Source organism: Pseudochaenichthys georgianus, chromosome 24 (genome assembly GCF_902827115.2).
Source record: "Pseudochaenichthys georgianus chromosome 24, fPseGeo1.2, whole genome shotgun sequence".
Taxonomy (NCBI): Eukaryota; Metazoa; Chordata; class Actinopteri; order Perciformes; family Channichthyidae; genus Pseudochaenichthys; species Pseudochaenichthys georgianus.
In genome coordinates this window covers 15,189,495-15,210,355 of record NC_047526.1, presented here as the reverse complement: position 1 = coordinate 15,210,355, position 20,861 = coordinate 15,189,495, and the positions used below count along the sequence as shown (strand labels likewise).

General features: G+C 41.3%; 1 protein-coding gene across 2 annotated transcripts in view; it reads left to right on the top strand.

Moving 5' to 3' along the window:
* mdga2a (MAM domain containing glycosylphosphatidylinositol anchor 2a) overlaps nucleotides 1-20,861 on the top strand; it is a 198,938-nt gene that overhangs the window by 83,638 nt on the left and 94,439 nt on the right. For both annotated transcript variants that reach the window (XM_034075704.2, XM_034075703.2), the window contains exons 4-6: nucleotides 11,947-12,143; nucleotides 15,301-15,433; nucleotides 15,669-15,938. In XM_034075704.2, coding sequence (XP_033931595.1) covers nucleotides 11,947-12,143; nucleotides 15,301-15,433; nucleotides 15,669-15,938 — 600 coding nt within the window. The remainder of the gene's footprint in view (nucleotides 1-11,946; nucleotides 12,144-15,300; nucleotides 15,434-15,668; nucleotides 15,939-20,861) is intronic.

Genomic DNA, 20,861 nt, shown 5'->3' with positions numbered 1-20,861 from the left:
GAGTTTCGACTGAGGCTGAGGCAGTTATTATTAGCTCATTTATCCTTTCATTACTGGTGTTTGCAACCTGTGCCTGTAACGATAAAGCTTGGAGAGGCTCTTTTAAAGTGACTACATGTGGGTGCACAGAGGGAAGTACGTAGGAAGGAGCTCTTCTATCGATTAGTGGGTTCAGCAGGATGAAACCGGTTCTGGATGCAGGTTCAATTGGTTGAGTTATGACACACTGAACAAAGATATAATTGCTACTTGGTACAGTAGACCATCTCCTAGTTATAGACTGTGCAGTAAGGCTGTTTTTTTCTATGGGTAACATTCACAACTACAGGTAATTAGATTGCATTCATTTTTCGCCAACCAATGCCCCATTATGTAATTATTGCTTCTTTTGTCAAGCTATCTGAAGTTGCATGGCACATATGACGTTTATAATGATAATGTGGGAAGATTAACCACTTACATTTTTTAGGCTTAACCTTAAACTGACAATTGCACATTTGATCAGATGTGGGTAGCTAACTGTTTGAGCTCATGTTGGCAACAATTAGCCTTTCAAAGCAGTGTTTAGGGCGAGGACTGACCTCGTGGTAACATGGCAAGAGCCTAAGAATCTCACAAGTCCTGATAGCATCTACCTACAATGTTAATATGCTGGTTTTGGACAAGGCTATTTTTAAGAAACCTGTCACCCATACAACTAATGTAGTTAGCTTAAGATAGGCTGCTTAGCCTTGCAAGTACCTCTAAATTACAACCACAGATACATAAGTAAGTTAGTTAGCCTAGCAAGCTAACATAATACGTTTAGAGCAGACAAACACGCTGTTGAATCCATTCCTCACGCTGAAAATAAACATTTCCCTCACCACAAACCTATTAACACTGTGTGATTATTCCTAATGTTGGCAGACCTGTAGCGCACAGTTTCATCTATTAAGCTAGGTTAAGGTTAAGCAAACTGATCATTATTTAACCTGCAAGTGTTGGTCTTTGAGAAGTAAATGATAATACAAAACAACAAATAGCTCATAGTTCTTCTACCTTCCACCTGGAGCTTATTTCATGTCCATGTTACAGATTAAGTTCAAGCAATATAAAATCTGCTTCATATGTTTGGACTATACAGTATTGTGCTCGGAATGGAATGGAAAACCACCTTGGTATCTCAGAAAGATGCGATACTATGACACAAGGTGATGTATTGTACACTCTTCTGATAAGGTCCCATAATGTATGTAGACAAAGACATATGGGCATTGGCTCTAAAGTGCTTTTGGATGTAAATGACCTGCTGTGATGAATGGGGTGATACAGCCACGGTGAGGTATCTGAGCCTTGTTTGAATCAGGACAGAGTGAATCAGCACATTATGTGTACATTATGTAAATGTTTGCTGGTTTGGTTAATGGAGGTAAAGTCAGTTCACGACTGCCCATTACTCTTTCAAGGACTTTCTCTGGGGAGGGGCCCTTAATCAGAGTAGTGGAGTCAACCTCATCTCGTGCGTCTGTTTTTCTCCCCATCAAGTGCTTAAAACATGCTAGTGTGTTTATGTATGCTAATTTAATTATCTTAGAATTCTTATCTCCTTTTTGTTTTCCTAACGTTTTCTCTCCGGGAGAGGAAAGGCCACAGATGATGTACTGACTGCTAGTCATTTATTTTGTTGTCAGTGTGTTAGAATATGGACCACAACATCCAAATGGCAAGATCCAGCAGTACAGTCTAAGCTCTACTCATTTATAATACTAGAGATGTGCAGAACAACAAATAGTGTAATGACTGCCTGTGAATGGAATGATGTTGTTAAAAGAAGTCTCAAGAGGAGAGAGGTCTTGACTTGATTTTCTAAGGCAAAAGTGTGTGAAATATATTGTTCAAATAATTATAATGCAGAGCTTTGGTTCTTGAAGTACAACAACAAAACAATACAAAGGAGAACATAAATGAAATAGCTGTTTACTGATTGTGTTGGAGGGTGGAATGAGGTGATGGAAAAGAAAGAGAGAATCAGTAATGGTTTCTAAAATGTGATATCAAAAACTAGGATGTGTGTTTGACAATCTGAGTATTGATTATCTCACCAACCCTTGGACAATGCTATGATAGGATCCACATTTAAGGGCCACAGCAGCAGCTTGGCTACATCCACTAACAACCATTAAGGAACATTTCTGTATGTGTTATGCCACAACATAGCGTATCTCTGCATTACCAATAAATACAACTAATGTTTTTACGGTAGAAGTCCCCGGACCTTTTAATGTAAAATGTTTTTTTGTGCCTGTCATAACTTCAAGAACATTCTTCCAAAGCCTGTTTCAAACCTTTGGCATTCATATTTAATGGTGGATTGACTTTATTGAGCCCATAACATCTTCATGGGAGACCGAGCACTCATTATGAGTTGACTGTAGCATTGCTGACGTAACTGCGTGCAAACACTCACTGTGTAACCCAAGAAGCAGCAGCACATCCCGAAGAAGATAGGCCGTTCGCCAGGATGTTTAAATGCCAATGTATCAGTGTCTGTAATTAAATGTGCACTCCTACATCAGATATTTGAATAAGAGGTCAAATAAGGATCATCCACACGTGAATAGGTATCTCGTTTGAAAAAAACAAGCCTGCGACATCAGAAGAAAATGTGAATAATCAACTTATTTGTTTTAGAAAATGCTTTCAGATCGTCATTCGAGCAAGATATCCTATCTTTGGTTCGTCTTCGTCTGGACAAAACAATGGAGAAGGTCATTAGTCTGAAACCAGACAAGAACTCTATCTTGACGCCGGTGCTTCGCCTACAACTCTAATGGTTGGTTTCTAGGTGTTGTTGTTTAGATCAGCGGTCTGTGGCTTGCCTGTTTTTCAGGGAGATGGATTAGAGAAGAGATTGGATGAAGCAGACAACAATGTCTAAAGGAGAGGGTGGAGAGGAGATTCATGACTCCCCTTAAAACACACTCACACATACCCAGAGCAGAACTGGACATCGTTATGGTTTCCTTACCTCCATCACTGGGAGGAAGTGAGGGTCCTGCTTTGAGACTACTGACATCTGCCCTGTGCATTGCAAATTGAGAAAACACATTCAAATAGACACAACATGAGCAGAAAATAACCTCCTCAATAATTTGCCGATATACAGGAACATCAATTTAAAGACACATGGTCAACATTTATAAAAAACGTTCCAAAAAGCTCAAAAATAAACAAACAGTTTCAAGGGGGCACAAAAAGGTGTTGCACAGGACCGGTAAATACTGCACCTGTGCTTTCAAGTTGGTGAACATGTGTCTTCATTTGCTTGTGTTGTGTTTATGCATGTTTTCTTAATTAGCAGTACGTCGAGCTTTCAGAGCCATCTTAGCATCTCTGTTTATCGCACATACACATTGGTCGTGTACACCCCCACCCAGTGTTTCTCTGGAGACAGCCTGATTGGAATAGCAGTGTCAGTGAGGTAGATGGAGGTGCAGGAGTGGGCTGCGGCTCTCTGGACAGATCGGCTGCAGCTCTTAAAGGAACAGTTTGAAAGCGCAGTTAACGTGCAGGATGACTTCATCTGGCTAGAGGGAAAACACATCCACTTTTAAACCAAAAGATCTATTTGCATAAATGTGACTTGAAGCGACGAGGACTAATCAAAAGTCCACTATTAAGCTCTGGAGGTTTGTTTATGGCACAAATGAAATGCTTCTTTAGATCCATACTCAAATTATCTAAATCCTTTTTGTTGTTTATAATACATTAGCAGTCCGTAACTCGAGGGGGAAAGCCTACTTTACTATACATTAGAGAATCTGCTTGTAATTCTAACAAGACCATTGTCTTCTATATCTGATTAGGCTACTCTGCCACTAAGAATACAGTGTACTGCATTGCATCACAACCACGCCATTATCTCCATTCCGCATTGCTACTTTAATAGGCAGTAATTACACTTAACCAGGCCTGATGGCTTTGGCCTCAGAGATGGAGTTAGTCCCATTACCATAAGGCCCAATGCATGTATTATGATAGCTGGAAAGAGGGAGAGAAATAGGAGTGTTTGTGAAAGGGAATGGAGAAGTCAAGTAAATGAGATTGGATAAAAAGAAAAGCAAGAAAAAAAGCTTTCTTCCCCCTCCCCCAGAAGAAATGTAAGTTAATGCAGGAATGTGGAAATTCTTAATGAATAATTCAGGAGTTTTTACTCAGTGCCACAGATGCATGCCAACAAAATAAACCTTAACCCAACGTGACCAAACTCCCCCTCACTGTGCCCCCCTCCCCCTTTACAGTGTATTCTATAACACATAGGTGTGAGCAAGCTCTCTGATTGGTCAATAGGCGTGTTTGATTCCACGATCAAACAACGGTCAAATAGAACGTGCCTTTTCACAACAAGTCAGTATCCCTCCGCGTCTGAGAAAAACGGTATACCGTTGGGCCGAAAAGCAAACTGCCTGTAGATTATTTTACGATATTGTTGATTACAATGATAGTTTGTGTTATAGAATCGCAATCATACACTTGAGGCCGTTCTTGAACGTCATTATTGGTACGACAGTACTGCGGCAGGACCGAGGCGCTTGCGCCGGGGTCCGTACGCCTGTACTGGAGTTCAAGAACGGCCTCTCGTGTATGATTGCTTAATTAAAACCGATGTCTTGACCCCTGGCAAACTGACCAACTGAAAAATACATTTAAAACTCCAAATATTAAAGCCTATTTTTGTATAAATGTGTACCAAGGCAAGGCAAGTTTATTTATATAGCACATTTCAACACAAGGCAATTCAAAGTGCTTTACAAAAATGAAAGACATTAATAGCATTTAAGAAACATTATGAAATGATATCTAAAAACACTCATTTAAAAGCAATGATATAAAATGGCATTTACATGCTAAGATACATTAATCAGTTACAGTGCAGTGTGAGATACACACATCTGAATGAACCCCCCTTTGGGAAATTATAATCTGACCCCATGGTACCTTTTAGTTTTCGCCGAAACTATTCCTCTTTTTTATTTTTAAATGCACATAGTTAAGTTTACCTTGTCTTTCTAGGACTTTTTTGGTATCCTCCGTGAACCAGGGTCTTGAAACCAAAACTAATTCCTGTACCCCATGGTACCTTTTTAGTTTTCGACCAAAACTATTCCTCTTTAAATGCACATTAGTTAAGTTTAAGTTGTCTTATCCAGGACTTTTTTGGTGTCCTCCGCGAACCAGGGTCCAAAACGGCACGCGTAGGGGACTTTAACCCCAATCATGACTTTAAGGACACCTTCATTTTGAAGAAAGACATCTATACAAACATGGAAAATAATATGAATGCAGAATGCCCATAAATAAGCTGTAAATGGTCCTACCCAAATTGATGCAACAATGAACAGCTGCATCTAAAAGACATACGGAAGGAGACGGCAATTAGTCACCGTATGTCCACACCCACAGTCATGAGAATAGCTTTAATCAAACCTAATAACTGAAACACATGTGTGGGTGGACTGTTTATGTGTTAGCTGACTTATGGCGCATTTCCACTGCAGCGGGTAGCCCCATTTAAGCGTCCTTAATCGTCCTCAAGCGGCCAGGCCAGTTTTTTCCGTCCCCATAAAATCGTGGTTCTATCAGGCCAGGGCTGAACTAGTGACGTCAACACTCTCGACTGCTGATTGGTCAGAGAGAATCGTCACAAGATCGTGCGCGAGATCATCCGTAGCGTCACATATATATCTAGAAGCAAGCTTGCAACATTTTTATACACAGCATGTTTGTAAACGGAGGAGCTACAAAAATGGCAACGTGAAAGAAAAGCACACCGTGGTCGACCGAGGAGGTGACGACGTTCCTACATCTCATTGAGGATGATAAAATCCAGCGGGAGCTCGACGGAACAACAAAGCCGATCGCCCCGCCTACACGGGGTTGCTACCCCAGGTCCTAAACTGTAATGGAAATTACAGCCACTGGCCTCGGACGGCCAGTGGCCTGAGCGAGGATGCTTAGGGACGCTTAAATGGGGCTACCCCGCTGCAGTGGAAATGTGCCTTTAGTGGACTGTTGTTTCCGCATTCGCAAAGTAGTTAATTGATGCAACAATTACCCAAAACACGTATTTATTATGTTGGAAGTTACAATGTAATTTATAACAGCAACAAAAAACTCAATACCTTTGGGGGGACAAGGTGCTTTACAAAAATGAAAGACATTAAGAAAATGGCATTAAAAAGCAAAGATAATAAAAGTTACAGTGCAGTTTAAGATGTGAATAGTTCAATTAAAAGCAGCGGCAAAAAGAAAAGTCTTCAACCTGGATTTAAAAGTAGTCAGAGTTGCAGCGGACCTGCAGGTTTCTGGGAGTTTGTTCCAGATATTTGGAGCATAATAACTGAACGCTGCTTCTCCATGTAAAGCAGCGTACCAAAGACATGAACGCATGAAGCCACCTTATCCTATAAACCTGCACTGTTAAATTAGTACACCATGAGGAGGTGGATACACCGAACCAAAACCCTGCTTCATTAGTTTTTTCCATTTACAATTGGTGTGCCTGTGACATTCATTTCATTACACAAGTAGCTAAGAAGGTGTGTTTTCGTGAAGCATGTGAGCAATGTTTGCATATTGTTATCTGTCTTTCATTGCTTTCACTTCAAGCGTTACATTTTTAATCATTCTTATTAAAAATACATGGAGATAGTGGTTTAAATGCATGCCACAATGGAAATCTTTGTCTTGAGTGCAAAACCTTCGTGACAATAACCACAATGCGGAAATATGTATTGAGCAAAACATTTGAAAAATATGTTTTTAAATGCACGAAAACTACTGTATGAGGAAGTCATATAAATAAATACACAAGGATATTCTTATTTCCAAGTGATTTTACGAAACAAAGTTTGAGCTGAGAGGATATAAAATGCTCGTTTTCAGATATATATTTGTATTTTGACATGTTTCCATGCTTTAATGTTAAAAAGTACTTCATTTTTCCCATTCTGCATGTGCTCGAGCACATATTTTCACCCTCTGTCTGAAACCACAACCCAGTCTTCTCTGATTGGCTAGCTGGCCGGCTATGTTGGGTTTAGTAAACGGCTTTGAGATGTGTCGGAAAGGTCCTGCTTCTCAGCCTATTGCATACAATGAGCGCCAGCCAATAGAAGTGCGAATGTTACATAGTGATGTCACTATGTTACAGAAGTAAAACAAATAGTCAAATCAAGGTGGTTCGGACACGGGGGAGTGTGTGGGAGATTTGGGATTTAGCCTTTGCAGAACATGCACGGAAACCTATATAAAACACCACAGGAAATAGTTTTAAATCACCCAAATAATATAATATCACATTTACACATGAGTAATTGGAAGTTTAGCTTTAAAAGGGATATCTCTTGTGTAAAATATAAAATAATGCCTTTTAGAATAAACATGCATAGTTTCTTTGAATTGAAAATTCATTTTGAAATGACAAAATATTTTTAACAATGTTGGCAGGCAGTCACTGACAAAGCTAACTGTCTGAAGGCAGTCCTAATGACCCAATCCTCTATAGTGTTTATCATTAGTTCACCTTTTACCTTAACAAAAGCACTCAGGGGCAGCGATGAGCCAAGCCACTCTAAACCGTTTAACTGATTGACAAACCTATATCATAAAATCAATAATCTATAGCCCAGTCAACCAAAGTGTGTTGTCAGCAAATCGTAGAGTAGGGACAGCCCTAATATATCTGTAGTGGGAGTAGTAATCCAAAACATCTTCTTCACATGATTACCTTAATCTGGTTATTTGCAGTAATCTCTCGCGTGTGCTTGCCAACATAATTCTACATGCACCCACATGCTATATTTCAGGTGACTTGTTTGATCTGCATGGAAGTCAATGTATTCCAAGGCTTAGACATACATTCAATTTCAGTTATAAAATATCATAAAGATCGCAATCTACCAATCGGAGCTGGATCACGTTTTCATTATCAATTGTATTGTGTGGCTCGATGCTGTATGATGTGTCCATTCACTGTCAATGTATTGCTCAACATAAAGATGTGCGTTACGGCGCTGCACCCACATATCGCACACAGACTGAATGAGCTTCTCCCAGGATTCTCTGCTCTCCCTCCTTAATTCCCCCCCTCTCGATAGCTCACGCTCGTCTCTCACGTCTCGGAGAATGATATTCAGTTCTCTGAGATATCTCTGTTACACAGGCGCCATCGTCAGAGTGGACTTATTGTGGGAATAGATGCATCATGCCCCTCGCCACCAAAACACATCCATCCACCACCACAATCACACTTTAGTACGAAGCAACAGCTGACACCAAATAGATACAGCTAGCAGGGAGCTGGTTATTGTTGAGTGCAGCCATGAGATAGAGGTCACTGTTGCCAATGGGTTGAGAGATGGAGGGAAAGAAAATGTTCCAACGGTAAATTACATGCCGGATACACATATTCCATCAGTGGACTCCACATGAGATGGATGTTATATATCACCACGGTGGCTTATTAACCTTCTCACCCACATAAATGAAATGCATTAAAGTGCGCCGTTCTGCAAACGGAAATTACACGACATCTCGATCATGTTATATCTCTGCTATCTCATTTGATGTAGAGTGTTTACACATTGTGTACTCATATCGCATATTGCAAATTTAAGGTCCTCTTACAGAACATGAATCCAAAGCATTATATATCCGTATGGAAATATCTCACGCTAAACCCTCCTTGCCCCTTACCTCAATTTCCTATTTATTTAAAAAAAGCAGACTGTGATATTTTTAATAAATTGAAGTATACGCACAAACAGCCTGTTTTTTTTTATCTGGTTGGAGAATATCTAAAAAGCCAGGAATTAATTTTCCCATTTTTATGTGGAGTTGGTCTCCCTTTTTTTTAAGATTTACTTTCAAAATCATCTCCAAAAAAAACTTGAAGGTAAGGTCATTCACAGTACGGGCTGCCAAGTAATAACTTCCCTAATCGCTTATGCCTTATGCACATATTTCCACCGGGGGAAAAAAAGCATTATGAGAGAGAACGAGAGTCAGGCACCCTAATTTGGTAACAGCTGATGTACAACATCCTGTTCTCATATTGACAACAGCCAGGTAGAAGTTCATACATGCTCTCAACCTTATTCTTTCCCTCCATCCACGACCACCTTATTACTCCCCCGCTCTCCCTCATTGTCCCCTGGCACGAACATAAAAGCAAATTTCTTGTCTTAGTCATAACAGGGCTGTTTCTACTCATGAAAGGCGTCGCTCCAAATGTCATTCAGGTCATCGCCTCCCACTGGTAATCAAGCTGGCACGGTGATTAGGTGAAATGAATGGCGGGCTTCTGTCGCTGGTGGCAGCCTGGGAGCCAGATAGGTGTTCTCCTCCCAGGTGACTTTGACACATCAGAGGGAGGGAGTGAAAGACATCAAAGCCAGGCGAAAAATAGAAAAAACTTGCATTAGATTAACACCCGAGAGACGTTCCTAAAAAGGTGTGTGAGTGTGTGGGTGGCTGAGGTTGTGAAGGTGGGAAAGGTTAATGTGTGTGAGTTTTTGTGAAGGTGTCTGTTTCATTTTTTTAGTGGGGGACTTCAAAGGAAGGAGCAAAGGTTTGATGTGATAATGAAGCACCTTGTTTAATCTTCAAACTCTCTTTTATCCAAACCACTCACTTGTGCCTATTTGTCCGACAAATGTTTAGGTAGGCTTACAAAGCCCAAATCTCCAACCTGCTTTTCAAACGGGAGTATCAACATCTTCAGGGGGGGGGGGGGGGTTCACTCGAGAGAACAAAGAGATTTGAGATAAACTGAATACCTTTTTTCCCCCCCGCTTGTCTTCCAAGACCTCATCGCGCACGCATTGTGTGTCTGCCGTTCACGCTGCTCCCGTGTCTTGATATCAAAGAAACCCGGAGCTTTGAGGCTTGTCACGGTTGGTGGGAGTGAGCAGGAGTGATGCTAAGGTTAGCTCGCTGGAGCGTTTAGCGGTACATGGGCAGATTTACCGGCCTGTGAACCCATAAACCTGCAATTACAAACCTTAACAACTCTGGCGCAGGCGGCCTGTACACCGCAGTTTTCCTCTGGGCCCGGGGATTTAAGCTTCACAATCAGTCAAGCGTGACTTCAGAAGCTAATTGCACAAGAGTGACACACACAAATAACACACACTCACACACCATCCTTTCAGGGGGAAAGACTGATGGTGTTGGTGGAATTTTGTTTAAAATTCATCACATTTTAATCCAGTGCGTACATTTCCATATTTCCATATTTATCTCTTTGCGCTCCGAGCATCCACTTCCTCTCTGCATATCATTTTGGCTCTATTAATAGCTCAAAGCGCTCCTTTACCTAATACACAAACATACAGAAACACACTCTCGTGTCACTATGAGGAAAGAAAGACATCCTCCCTTCAGCCCTGCCGCTTTAAGACACGTGTATCCCAAGGTAGATAGGGCTGTCAATGAATCACTCCATTCCTGCCACAGTTGGAAATTGACTGTTTGAAGCAGGAAATGGATGAGGGGGAAACAGGGAAGGGTCACAGATAAGATGTGGGATTCATACACTCTTCCTCCCCTCTGTAATGAATCAGTGTATTTACTTAGCAATCAGCTGCTCTAAAATGGCCCAGCAATCTCTCCGTTGTCACCCGCGCCCCTGTTTCTCCCAACCCCCCCTCTAAAGGTAATTGCTCTTACCTGAGACACTGTAATGAATCCTGGATGAAGTATTGACCGCTGCTGGATTTTGATTAAGGGGCTGTAGGGCAGAACATGTCTTTAATGAAACTGAGGAATCAGCATTCTGTGGCTGGATGCTGCGCAGTGTGGCCCCGCAGGCACCTTGATTAGGACCTGATCCTCAGCAAATCCAGAAGTGTGCAGCCGCTACTGAAGTAGAAGCGATGAATTCATCCATTAATAATACCCAAGGCGTGTGTACTTTTCCCTCTGGAGGCTTATAATCGTTAAAGGTTTGGTTATTCATTTACTGTAAGCGGTTTGCACATATTCACACGATCTCCATCACTCAATCATCCACCTTTTTGCTCGCTCACTGATGCACTAACTCACCCCTTAATACACTCAATCACTTTCCTCTTTCTATACAAAAGGTCAGCCTTTATCAGTTTGAATTTTAGCACGAGGGATAACTTCCTCTCATCCTCTCCCTTAAATTGCCTTTTGGCTCGTGTCAAAAACTGATTGCATCTCGGACTCAGATGAAAGGGGAACAGCAGGCTCCCCACGTCATTTGAGCGTGCAGATGAACATCATCTTAAAGGGGGAGCATTAGCATGCTAAAAGACATCACAGCTATGATGAACACCATTTGGCAAGGCTTAATGCGATAGCCGGGTAAGATGATTAACTTTGAATCCATTTAATCAAACGCCAGCGCTTTATCAAATAACCAAGTGTTGGGGTAACACGTCCCTCATATCTTCTGGGAAAGTAACAGACGTGTAAGGGCAAAGAAAGCCTAAATCAGAGCATCAACATTGTGTCCAATATCATTTTACAGGCTGTATTTCATCGCATGATCAAGTATGAAACTCACAATGCGGTGGGACCTGGAACACAGCAGCTCACTCATTGACTGGGAAGTCAATGTGCCCTTGGTCTGCATCCTATTGACTTAAGTAGTTCAAGTAGTTGGCTTCTCACCTCCTTTCCCACATCGACCCCCGGCGCCCATGCTGATAACTCACCCTCCTAATGCAATGACAATTCTGACCCTTTTGGTCAGACCTTCAACCACAATCAAGCCGAGAGATTGTAGTCGTGCTTACTGATACAAAGATTCTACACTTGATTGGTTTATTATTCCTAAGGAAATGCCATGAAAAGTGGTCCTTGCTATTGATTGCAGTCTTATACTTGTCCGAAAAACTCATGGAATTTATTCATGCTGTGTTTCTTCTCTCCTAGACCTTGATGAACCGACGGTGACGGTGCACCAGAGTATAGGAGAAGCTAAGGAACAGTTCTACTATGAGAGGACGGTGTTTCTGCGCTGCGTGGCCAACTCCAACCCGCCCGTCCGCTACAGCTGGCACCGTGGGAGAGAGGTCCTGACGCAGGGCTCGGACAAGGGAGTGGAGATCTACGAGCCCTTTTTCACTCAGGTAAGACACGGAAACATGGATGAAGGTATTACAATAAGACGAAATGGTGCAGTGAATACATATTATATTCCTTTCATTCTGTACAAGTAAAGCCTTAAGGTCGGACATTCAACTTGAGGATTTTGGCAATCGTTTAATTATGCTGTTGTGAAGACATGCACCTTTTTCCCTCCCTATGCACACTACAAAGACAGGATGCATAGGCTGATACAGAATAAAGGGTGTGAAACAACCATAATAAGCTTTAGTAGGAGTATAAAGATACATTCATCAGGAGATCATGTGCTGAAGCTCTTTCAGACAGTGCTCTTTCATATTTAAAGGTCTCGTGACACAATGAGAGGGTTTTTGTAGCTATGATTTTATGTATAAAAACTATTGCGAATGTTTCAGCCACGCTACCAAACATAATGTTCTGACAGCAAATTCATTATCAGGTAATAGTTTCCATTAAAAAAAAAAAAGAAGATATAATCATAATCCCTTGACGTAAATCTAACCATTATTATAATGATAGTCTTATTATTACCACTTGTAATGAGCATTGCATTGTAAAACAGTTGACTGATTCTCATGTTCTGCATATACTTTAAGGCCTTAGACATTGCAATTATGTAAATGCTGACCTTCATCAACCTATTTAGACTATGAGTAATAAGTACAAGAACACAACACAAGCACACTGAGTTGTTTTCACAAGATGAGTAAGCCGAAGTAGCTAACTGGTGAGTCAACATGTTGTCATTAGTTTAACATATTGCAATTAAATACTGGAATAACAGTGTTGCTATATCATGTAGAAGAAAAGGAGACGGTACCATTTGGACAGTTTTTTGGTTGTTTCATAACCGTACCCCAATCCCTTACACACCCCCCTTAAATCTGCACTCGTTTACCCTATGAAGAGCTGTGTCCGTTTGACTAACCCCGTTTCACAGTGACATGCATATTAACTCCCTTCAGTCAAAGGATGATTGAGTTCTTTTCACAATCAGTTCTCTCAATTGTGGATTTATTTTTCGGGAAATTGAGAAACTTTTCCTCTAAAAAAGGATCATGTGCTGTCAACAAAGAGCTGATTGAGACTGCTCCGGCACCAGTGAGCGAATTGTATTTTTTTAATTGGTTGAGTTAAATGTGATTTGTATGTTAAACCGGGTTTGCCAGAGAAAAAGACATGGGACTGAGAAAAAGAGGCTTAAGAAACAGAGAGAGAAAAAGGAAGTGAAATGGATGTTTGGCCAAATGGAGAAAGATAGCTGGGAACTAATGGAGTGGGTGAAGGAAGCTGAAGAAACGAGGCCTCATCAGGCACTCTTCCCTTCTCTGTACCTCTCTGCTCCATCATCCTGCCCTCTATTAAGGCTTTAATTGGTTCGGAAAATATGAGTGCAAACCAAACCCAAAAATTTGCTTTGTGACAGGCAAACTCCAAATAAATCCTGACTAAACTCCTTGTAATATGCTTGTATAAATGGCTAATAAATAATGTTTTACCAATATGTCTGAACTTGCCTGAAACACACTCTGACAAAAGCCGACGGGAAGTAGACTCCATTAGAGAGCAGCCAGGCCTCCATTTTGGCCTGGCACATTATTGAGTTAAATTCACCTCTACTATCCTCCCTCCATTATCCTTCATCCCGGCTCCATTCCCTTACACCTTCGTCAGTCCATCAAACGTACGTTTATATTCCCACTGAAACCGTAGGAATGCAGAGGTGGCATTTCAGAGACGGTAATGTGAAGAAATTATTAAATGAGAGCCACAGCTGTGACTTTATTGTAGAGACTCTCCTTTCTACTGTCTGTTACTTCTTCCTCCACCTCTCACTGCATGGTTTCCCCACCAAAGTGCCACAGCATGGGACAATTATCGAAGGTATAATGGAGCCATTGCTCATCCCTTGTCAGATTCCCACCTCTTTATAGCAGCTGATAATATGTTTTAATGTGTATGATGTTTTTTTTTGCGAACTGCAGTTTAAGCATGTTTTTAGTTCTTGAGGAGGTAACCATTTAAAGTTAGCAACATATTGTTATCGCCCACATGGGGTTTATGTCACATTTAACTTCCTTGCTAATTTATTCGCCCCCATGTAGTGAAGTTAGTAGTTTTCCTGCTGCTAGCATGACAAATTTCCTCATTTTCATCTTTATGCCTCATCTTTATGTTCCCAGCATTTGATCCCTCAAACATAATTTAAAACATGAAAACTGAGATTCTTCCCTCACACTGACAATGCTCTGCTCCATAATTTCTTTGCCCTTTACCTACAGTCTCGTTCCCGAAGCTCTTGTGTTCAATCTTCCCATCGATATGGCCATCAATCCCCCTTGTCCAATTTGGTTTAATGTGTTTGTCCTTTCCATTCCTTTCTCTGCCCCTTGCATTATCCAAATAGATTTTCCTTCAAACCTGCCCCCCCCACCACCCACCTGCTGTGAGTAAAGCTTGCACTCAGAATAACGCGGGCCCCATCTCCTGATCTCTGCTCCGAGGCAGAGGAGGTGACAGAGACATAAAGGAAGAGGAGCGTGGGGGCCATGGCTAATCCAATATAATTATGTGATCCATGAGCCTCGTTGGATATGATAGACGTGAGTGATTGCCATGTTGCGCAGACTGCAGCATGGTGTGGCTGACTCATGTTATAATCCACTGCCTCCTCCTTCCAACCCGACACCCACACATTGGAGTCAGTCAGATCAAAGGACCAAATCCTCATTATAGCCTCCTGGGCGGGGCTCGCTTTTGAGAGGCCCAGTTGGAATCAAACGCATTATAAGTGAGATAGCCCTTCCCTGCTGAGAACCATCCATATTACTGCAGCTGAATGGTGAAAAGACCACATTGCCATTGACTGGAGAAAAATCCACTCGTTGGTATTAAACAGTTTGACACATCCATTTCCTTTTTAAAACTAGCTCCATCATTTCTGCAACCGATTTTACAGTACTATTCTTGAACTCTGCAACTCTTTATTGTTGGCTTCATTAAAACTGTATACATATTCATCTCTTTGACCTTTTCTTTGGAACTGTTTGGCCTTTGTCATCTCCGTCCCACCACGTAGCTGTGTGCATTTATTTTACTTGATTATAATAGTGTTTTGCACACATTTGCATACCAGTTGTGGTTTGGTCTGAGCTGCAGGGGGAAACGAAGATTTTGAAGCTGAAGAACCTGCGCCCTCAGGACTACGCCAACTACAGCTGCGTGGCCTCTGTCAGAAATGTGTGTGCGATCCTTGACCGTAGTGTTATCTTCAAACTCACCAATAAGACAGGTACCTAAGATTATTTATAAGCATATTACACCCACAATTACTGTTGTAGCAGTGCTTATAATATGTGTTCAAGTCATGTAGATGCTAAAGAAATCGGCAAATGCTATAAAGGTGTATAAATAAGTGTTGGACAGACGAGGAAACAGTGAACTGACATACAGTATATTGTTATAACAGCCAATGTTACCCATTTTCTGCCCTTCTTTACATTTTTCGATTTGCTTGTCTTTGACAGCCTCCCCCTCCATCAAGCTGCTGGTGGAGGACCCCATCGTGGTGAACCCGGGCCAGACGGTCTCCTTGGTGTGCATCACCACAGGTGGAGAGCCGCCCCCCATTCTCACCTGGATCTGCAGTAATGACAGCCTACCACAAAGGAGCGTGGTGAAGGGGGGCACGCTCACACTCCCAGCCATCACCTCAGACGAGGCGGGGGTCTACAGCTGCGTGGCCAGTAACAGTGTGGGAAACCCAGCCAAGAAGTCCACCACTATCGTGGTCCGAGGTGAGAAAACATGACTGCATGGCCAAATATATTGAGTACTAAACTATTTAAAAAAGAGATATGGCGTAGTCACCTGAATAAGTGAAGTAAACATTGAGTAAAATACCCCAAAATAACTTATTTTGAAATATTAGATCAATTGAACATTTCTAATAATTAGTTTTTGATTCAGTTTTTTGTGAGTGTTCTCACCAGTGCCTGCTCCTTTAGCAACCGTTAGCTTAGTTATTAGCTAGCACCTGCTGGCTACTATACCCAAAGAAGAAAACTTGAGTCTTTCTTTGAGGACATTTATAAAATGCTGAGGAAACTCTTAATCAACCGCTCAGCCGCTGCTGCTCACATTGATTCTCCATTTTGAATGCTGAGTAATAATATAAGCTAACATAGCTAGTTAGCTGCTAATTTGGTAGCATGTTAAGCCTTATTAAACTAAAAAACAGCAAATCTTAGTTACTATGTCTGTGTACTGTGTTTCTGTACAGCAGCAGTCTTTAGTTAGTTAATTCAGAATTACTTTGCCGTTAGTTCAACATGTGTTTTACAGATTAATGCACAGTATTGCTGAATATCCTTCAGATATGATTTGCTGTTTGACCTTACAAATACACCCGGCACATCAGAACTCACCATCTTTACAGCTCAGGCTTAACACAGCCAAGGACAATGCTGGAGGCTTAAGAGTGTGAAACCATTAATTAAAAAACACTGAGTCAAAGAGTGGTTAACACAAATGTAACAAGAGCAAAAGGGCGAAGGTCACTGCTGCCTGTCTGGTCATTATAGTAGCTATAATAGCTTTTTTTCTCCAAGCTGCTTTTCACCTGAGTAGCACAGGAGGCAAAGGAGCATCTGATCCAGCTGTAGCTTATTAAAGCAAATACCGTTATCAAAGCACCACTTTCTGCATGCTTGTCATACAAGATGAAGGGTACTTTTCCTTATTTACAGACACATTCTTAGTAAATGCTAAAGAACTACTTTGAAGGTTAATACTCAAGACAGGTGATTTTACTATGTGTAAGAAAATCTGTATTGATATAAGACCTACACAGATCAGACACAATGCATGAGGAAATCGACTTGCATACTCTTTAATTGACTGCTATTACTAAGCTCAGGATTAAGGGTGGTGTGTGACTAGGCTTTCATCTGTAACATAATAGAGGACCTTAAAGCCTTGAGTGTAAAACTGCAACTTCCTGCAGGTGAATAAAAAGATGCATTCATTTGTAGAAAAAAAAACAGCATTCACAGGGATGATCCAAATGTGAATGTCAAAAAGTACATCACACACACACGAAAGCAATCACATTTAAATCCAAATGTAGCCGATTGGCTCAGAAAGTTTCTCCGACTGTTCTTCTCTCATCTAAGAGATTATGCCACAGCTCCATCATCTGTGTGCCCGGCCTGTTTGGAAGCATTTATTTATACAGCCATATACTCCCGGGATGAAAATCAAATTATCAACAAATCATTTCTGATGGTTCCCCTTGACAGATAAACCCCTTCTCTGCATTGTGAAAGTGCCCATATAGTTGAAGACTTAAGAACTGAGAGGTGCACATCAAACAAAGGTGTCAGGTGTCCCGCGGCGGCAAATAAGTCAGAGCACACTCACCAGCAGGCAATCGCTGCAATAAATATCCGGTTCTCTCATCTATGTGTCGTACAACTGGAGCTGATAACGGCTCTCATATGGGATCTTAATCAAATATCATCAAAACAAATCACCACCTTCCTTAAATATAAATCAGGACTGAATACACACTCATTGACGTGTCACGGTTAAGGCTGCAGAGCATTTCTTGTTAAAAGTTAAACAGGACAAAAAATGTATTATTCTGAAATGTCATGCAGGATACATACTGCAGTGATTGATTTTGTAATGGAGTGCAGGATTCAAATGCGTATGTGTTAGGATATACAGGTTTAATGCTTCTGCATACTGGATTTATATCCCTTCGTGCAAAAGACAGACAATGATTAAGACCTGTTATGGAGACATTGATCAGCAGCCTTGTATATTCTCCTAAAGCCTAAAAGCCCATCACTCAATAATTTACCGTAGACGTCTAAACTGAAGGCATCAGACATGGGAGAGGGCTGAACAGATTATCAACTGACAAGAAATGTGTCCAGACTAAATTAAGCCAATGAGTCATCACACAGCTCGGTGTGAATGTGGAGTGGAAACAAGCTAAACCAATGACAGGCCGAAACTAAATCTGGAGATACTTAAATGACACAACTAATCAATATGTGCATGGCTAATTAAGGATCAATAAAACCAGAAAATAAATTGGAAAATGTTCATGAGATTGATGTACTCCTGTCAGTGCAGATGTTGAATCAGTATAGTATTACGTATGTCAGTTAAGAACGAGGGGTTCGGGGCTGCTGTATAAATGAAGACTAATCAACAGAAAATCTCACTGGGTGCACATTTCGGAACAATATACTCAAATGATCTTGGACATTGATGGATATGGACTTTCAAAGTACATATACAAAGGAAAACAGAGTGAAATGACAGTCCCGACAAAACAACACTGATGTCAAAATAAATTGTATCCTAGCTCTGTTACGCAACGCTCCACAATCCAAACACAGCTTTGTTATTATTCTAATTCTGGGACAGGCTGATGAATTATGAAAAACAGTCAACGAGGTTATCGCATATCTCTTTGTGCCATCGCTCCCCTGAGTCTGATGAGCTGTCACTTACGCAAACTCAATTGTGGGATCAACATGTCCCAGATGACGGGGGTAGGCGGTATATAACTCTATATACGTAGACTATAGAAATCTATCATGAGTTTGATTTGCTGCATATTAACAAGTGTAGCATCCATGACAATCGGGGAAATAATGGAGACACAGTTCACGAGATTCTCATTCTGATAAAAACATAGTTAGTGCAATATTTCAACAAGAACATTTGTATAGCTCATTAACTGACTTTTGCTCAACTAAACCACATCCATGATGCACCCTTTTTAAGAAGAATGTGTCATTTTGAAACAAATCTTCTCAAACAGATCCCTTGTCACTGCTGTTACTGACAGTGCATGCAAACAAGCTGACAGCATATTTCTATATACAGGAGGCTGTGTTCACCTCGAACAGAAACATGTATGTCACCCTGGATACGACTTTCTGTAGATGATTGAATTGAGAACAAATTGTTGTTTTTCTTCCTTGACATTAACTTCTGCTCATGTTCTTGTAGTTCAGGCTAAATGCACAATAACACGGAATAAGAAAAACACTATGAGCATGACTACTATTATTTAAAAAGTTGCAAGAGATAATGGAATTTTACATGATCTATGTGCTTTTGTAATGTATGCACAACTGATACAGATTGAATTTTTAGGCTGTTATTTATATTTAAGAGTTTAATATCAATCAAATCATTGAAAAAAACTCTTAAAGGCTGTGAGAGAGAAATGTACTGTGTATTACGGTTGAAGAATGACCATGACAGTCCTCTTTAGTTGTAAGACCATGCAGACCTTTCTGTCGAAAATGTCCTGTTACTTCTCTGCTGACACATTTACGGCCATTACCAATACATTTGGCATCAGCCAGGTAATAATACTAGTGGACTTTGGTGAGTCAACACGGGAGGGCTTTACAGTCCACTTACAGTGCCCATTGACTGGTCTGGAATGGCCATTAAAATGGTTAACCCGACCAAAGTGGAAGCACAAATGGAGGTGGAGTGGACAGGGTGAGGATGTAGTGCCCAGAATGGATTTGAACCTTTCTTCCTCTTAGTATGCAAATCAATCATGCATGAAGACAATCGATTGAAGTAAGACAGGAAACACTCAAATACTTACCATACCTAGCACAGTAGAATGTACTGAACCCCTGCCTAGAACCATGGTGCTTTGTTCTATTGTAAATCTCACATGTTGCTTCTTTTGTAGTTGGCTAGACCTTATATCGATTGTGACTGTTGCATTCCCCCTAATGAAAATTCTGTATTCTTCTGAAGTGTATTTGATAAAACAAACAGTGCAGTCGTTCCACTGCAACTTTTCACTCTTTGATACTTTGAAGTGAGGAAAAAAGGGAAACTGAAAGAGGATAAGCCAGGCTCCAGGCTAGAGCACAGAGAGAATGCTGTCTGTGTTTGTATTCATACATGTTCACATATATTGTATGCTTGTTGATTCCATTTCTCAGAATACCTCAACCGTGGGCTACACAATCGATAAGTCAAGAATGCAAAGACGCTCGGCTAATTGCTAAAGTGCGTGTGGCCATGGAGAGTTAAAGCTGAACTGCTTGGTATTACAAACACTTGGGAAGAAATGCTGGCCATCAGTCTGCGCATGTTTGCATTGCTGTTGATATTCATGTGCATAAACTGCACGTCTACGTGAAATACCAATTGACTTGTTTACCCTTCATTGAGTTAATGGGGCGTGTTTTCCAGGGTCACCCTGTGGCCTCACTGTTGCCTCTCTCAGCTTTTAAAGCGTCCTCTCTAGTCCTTGAGAAGGCCCTCTGAGACTGCTGTTGCCAAAGGGGCCTGTGTGTGTGAAAACACACATCTCTCCCCAGCAGATGGTAGTTGTTCTGGCCATACTGTCCCACCAGCCAGACTGCCTTCCAGGGCTTGGCCATCTCCACAGCCGGCCCAGCAGGCTACCGGCATCACATCGCCGCGCTGACAAGATCCTTTTTAAGGATTAAGGGTCCGCAACACGTCCTCAAAGCAGGTCAATACCCTGCCTGCCCCGGCCACTTCAGTCCATTCTGTGCTGCACAATCGCAGCAGTTTGTGATATATCTGCTGCGACGACTTATAGATATGCCGTGCTGGTTGTTTCTTCCTTCTAATGTTGTCGGATATGAGTAGGCAGCTCTCAAATGGAGATTTGGTGAAATCAGACAGGACTGTCA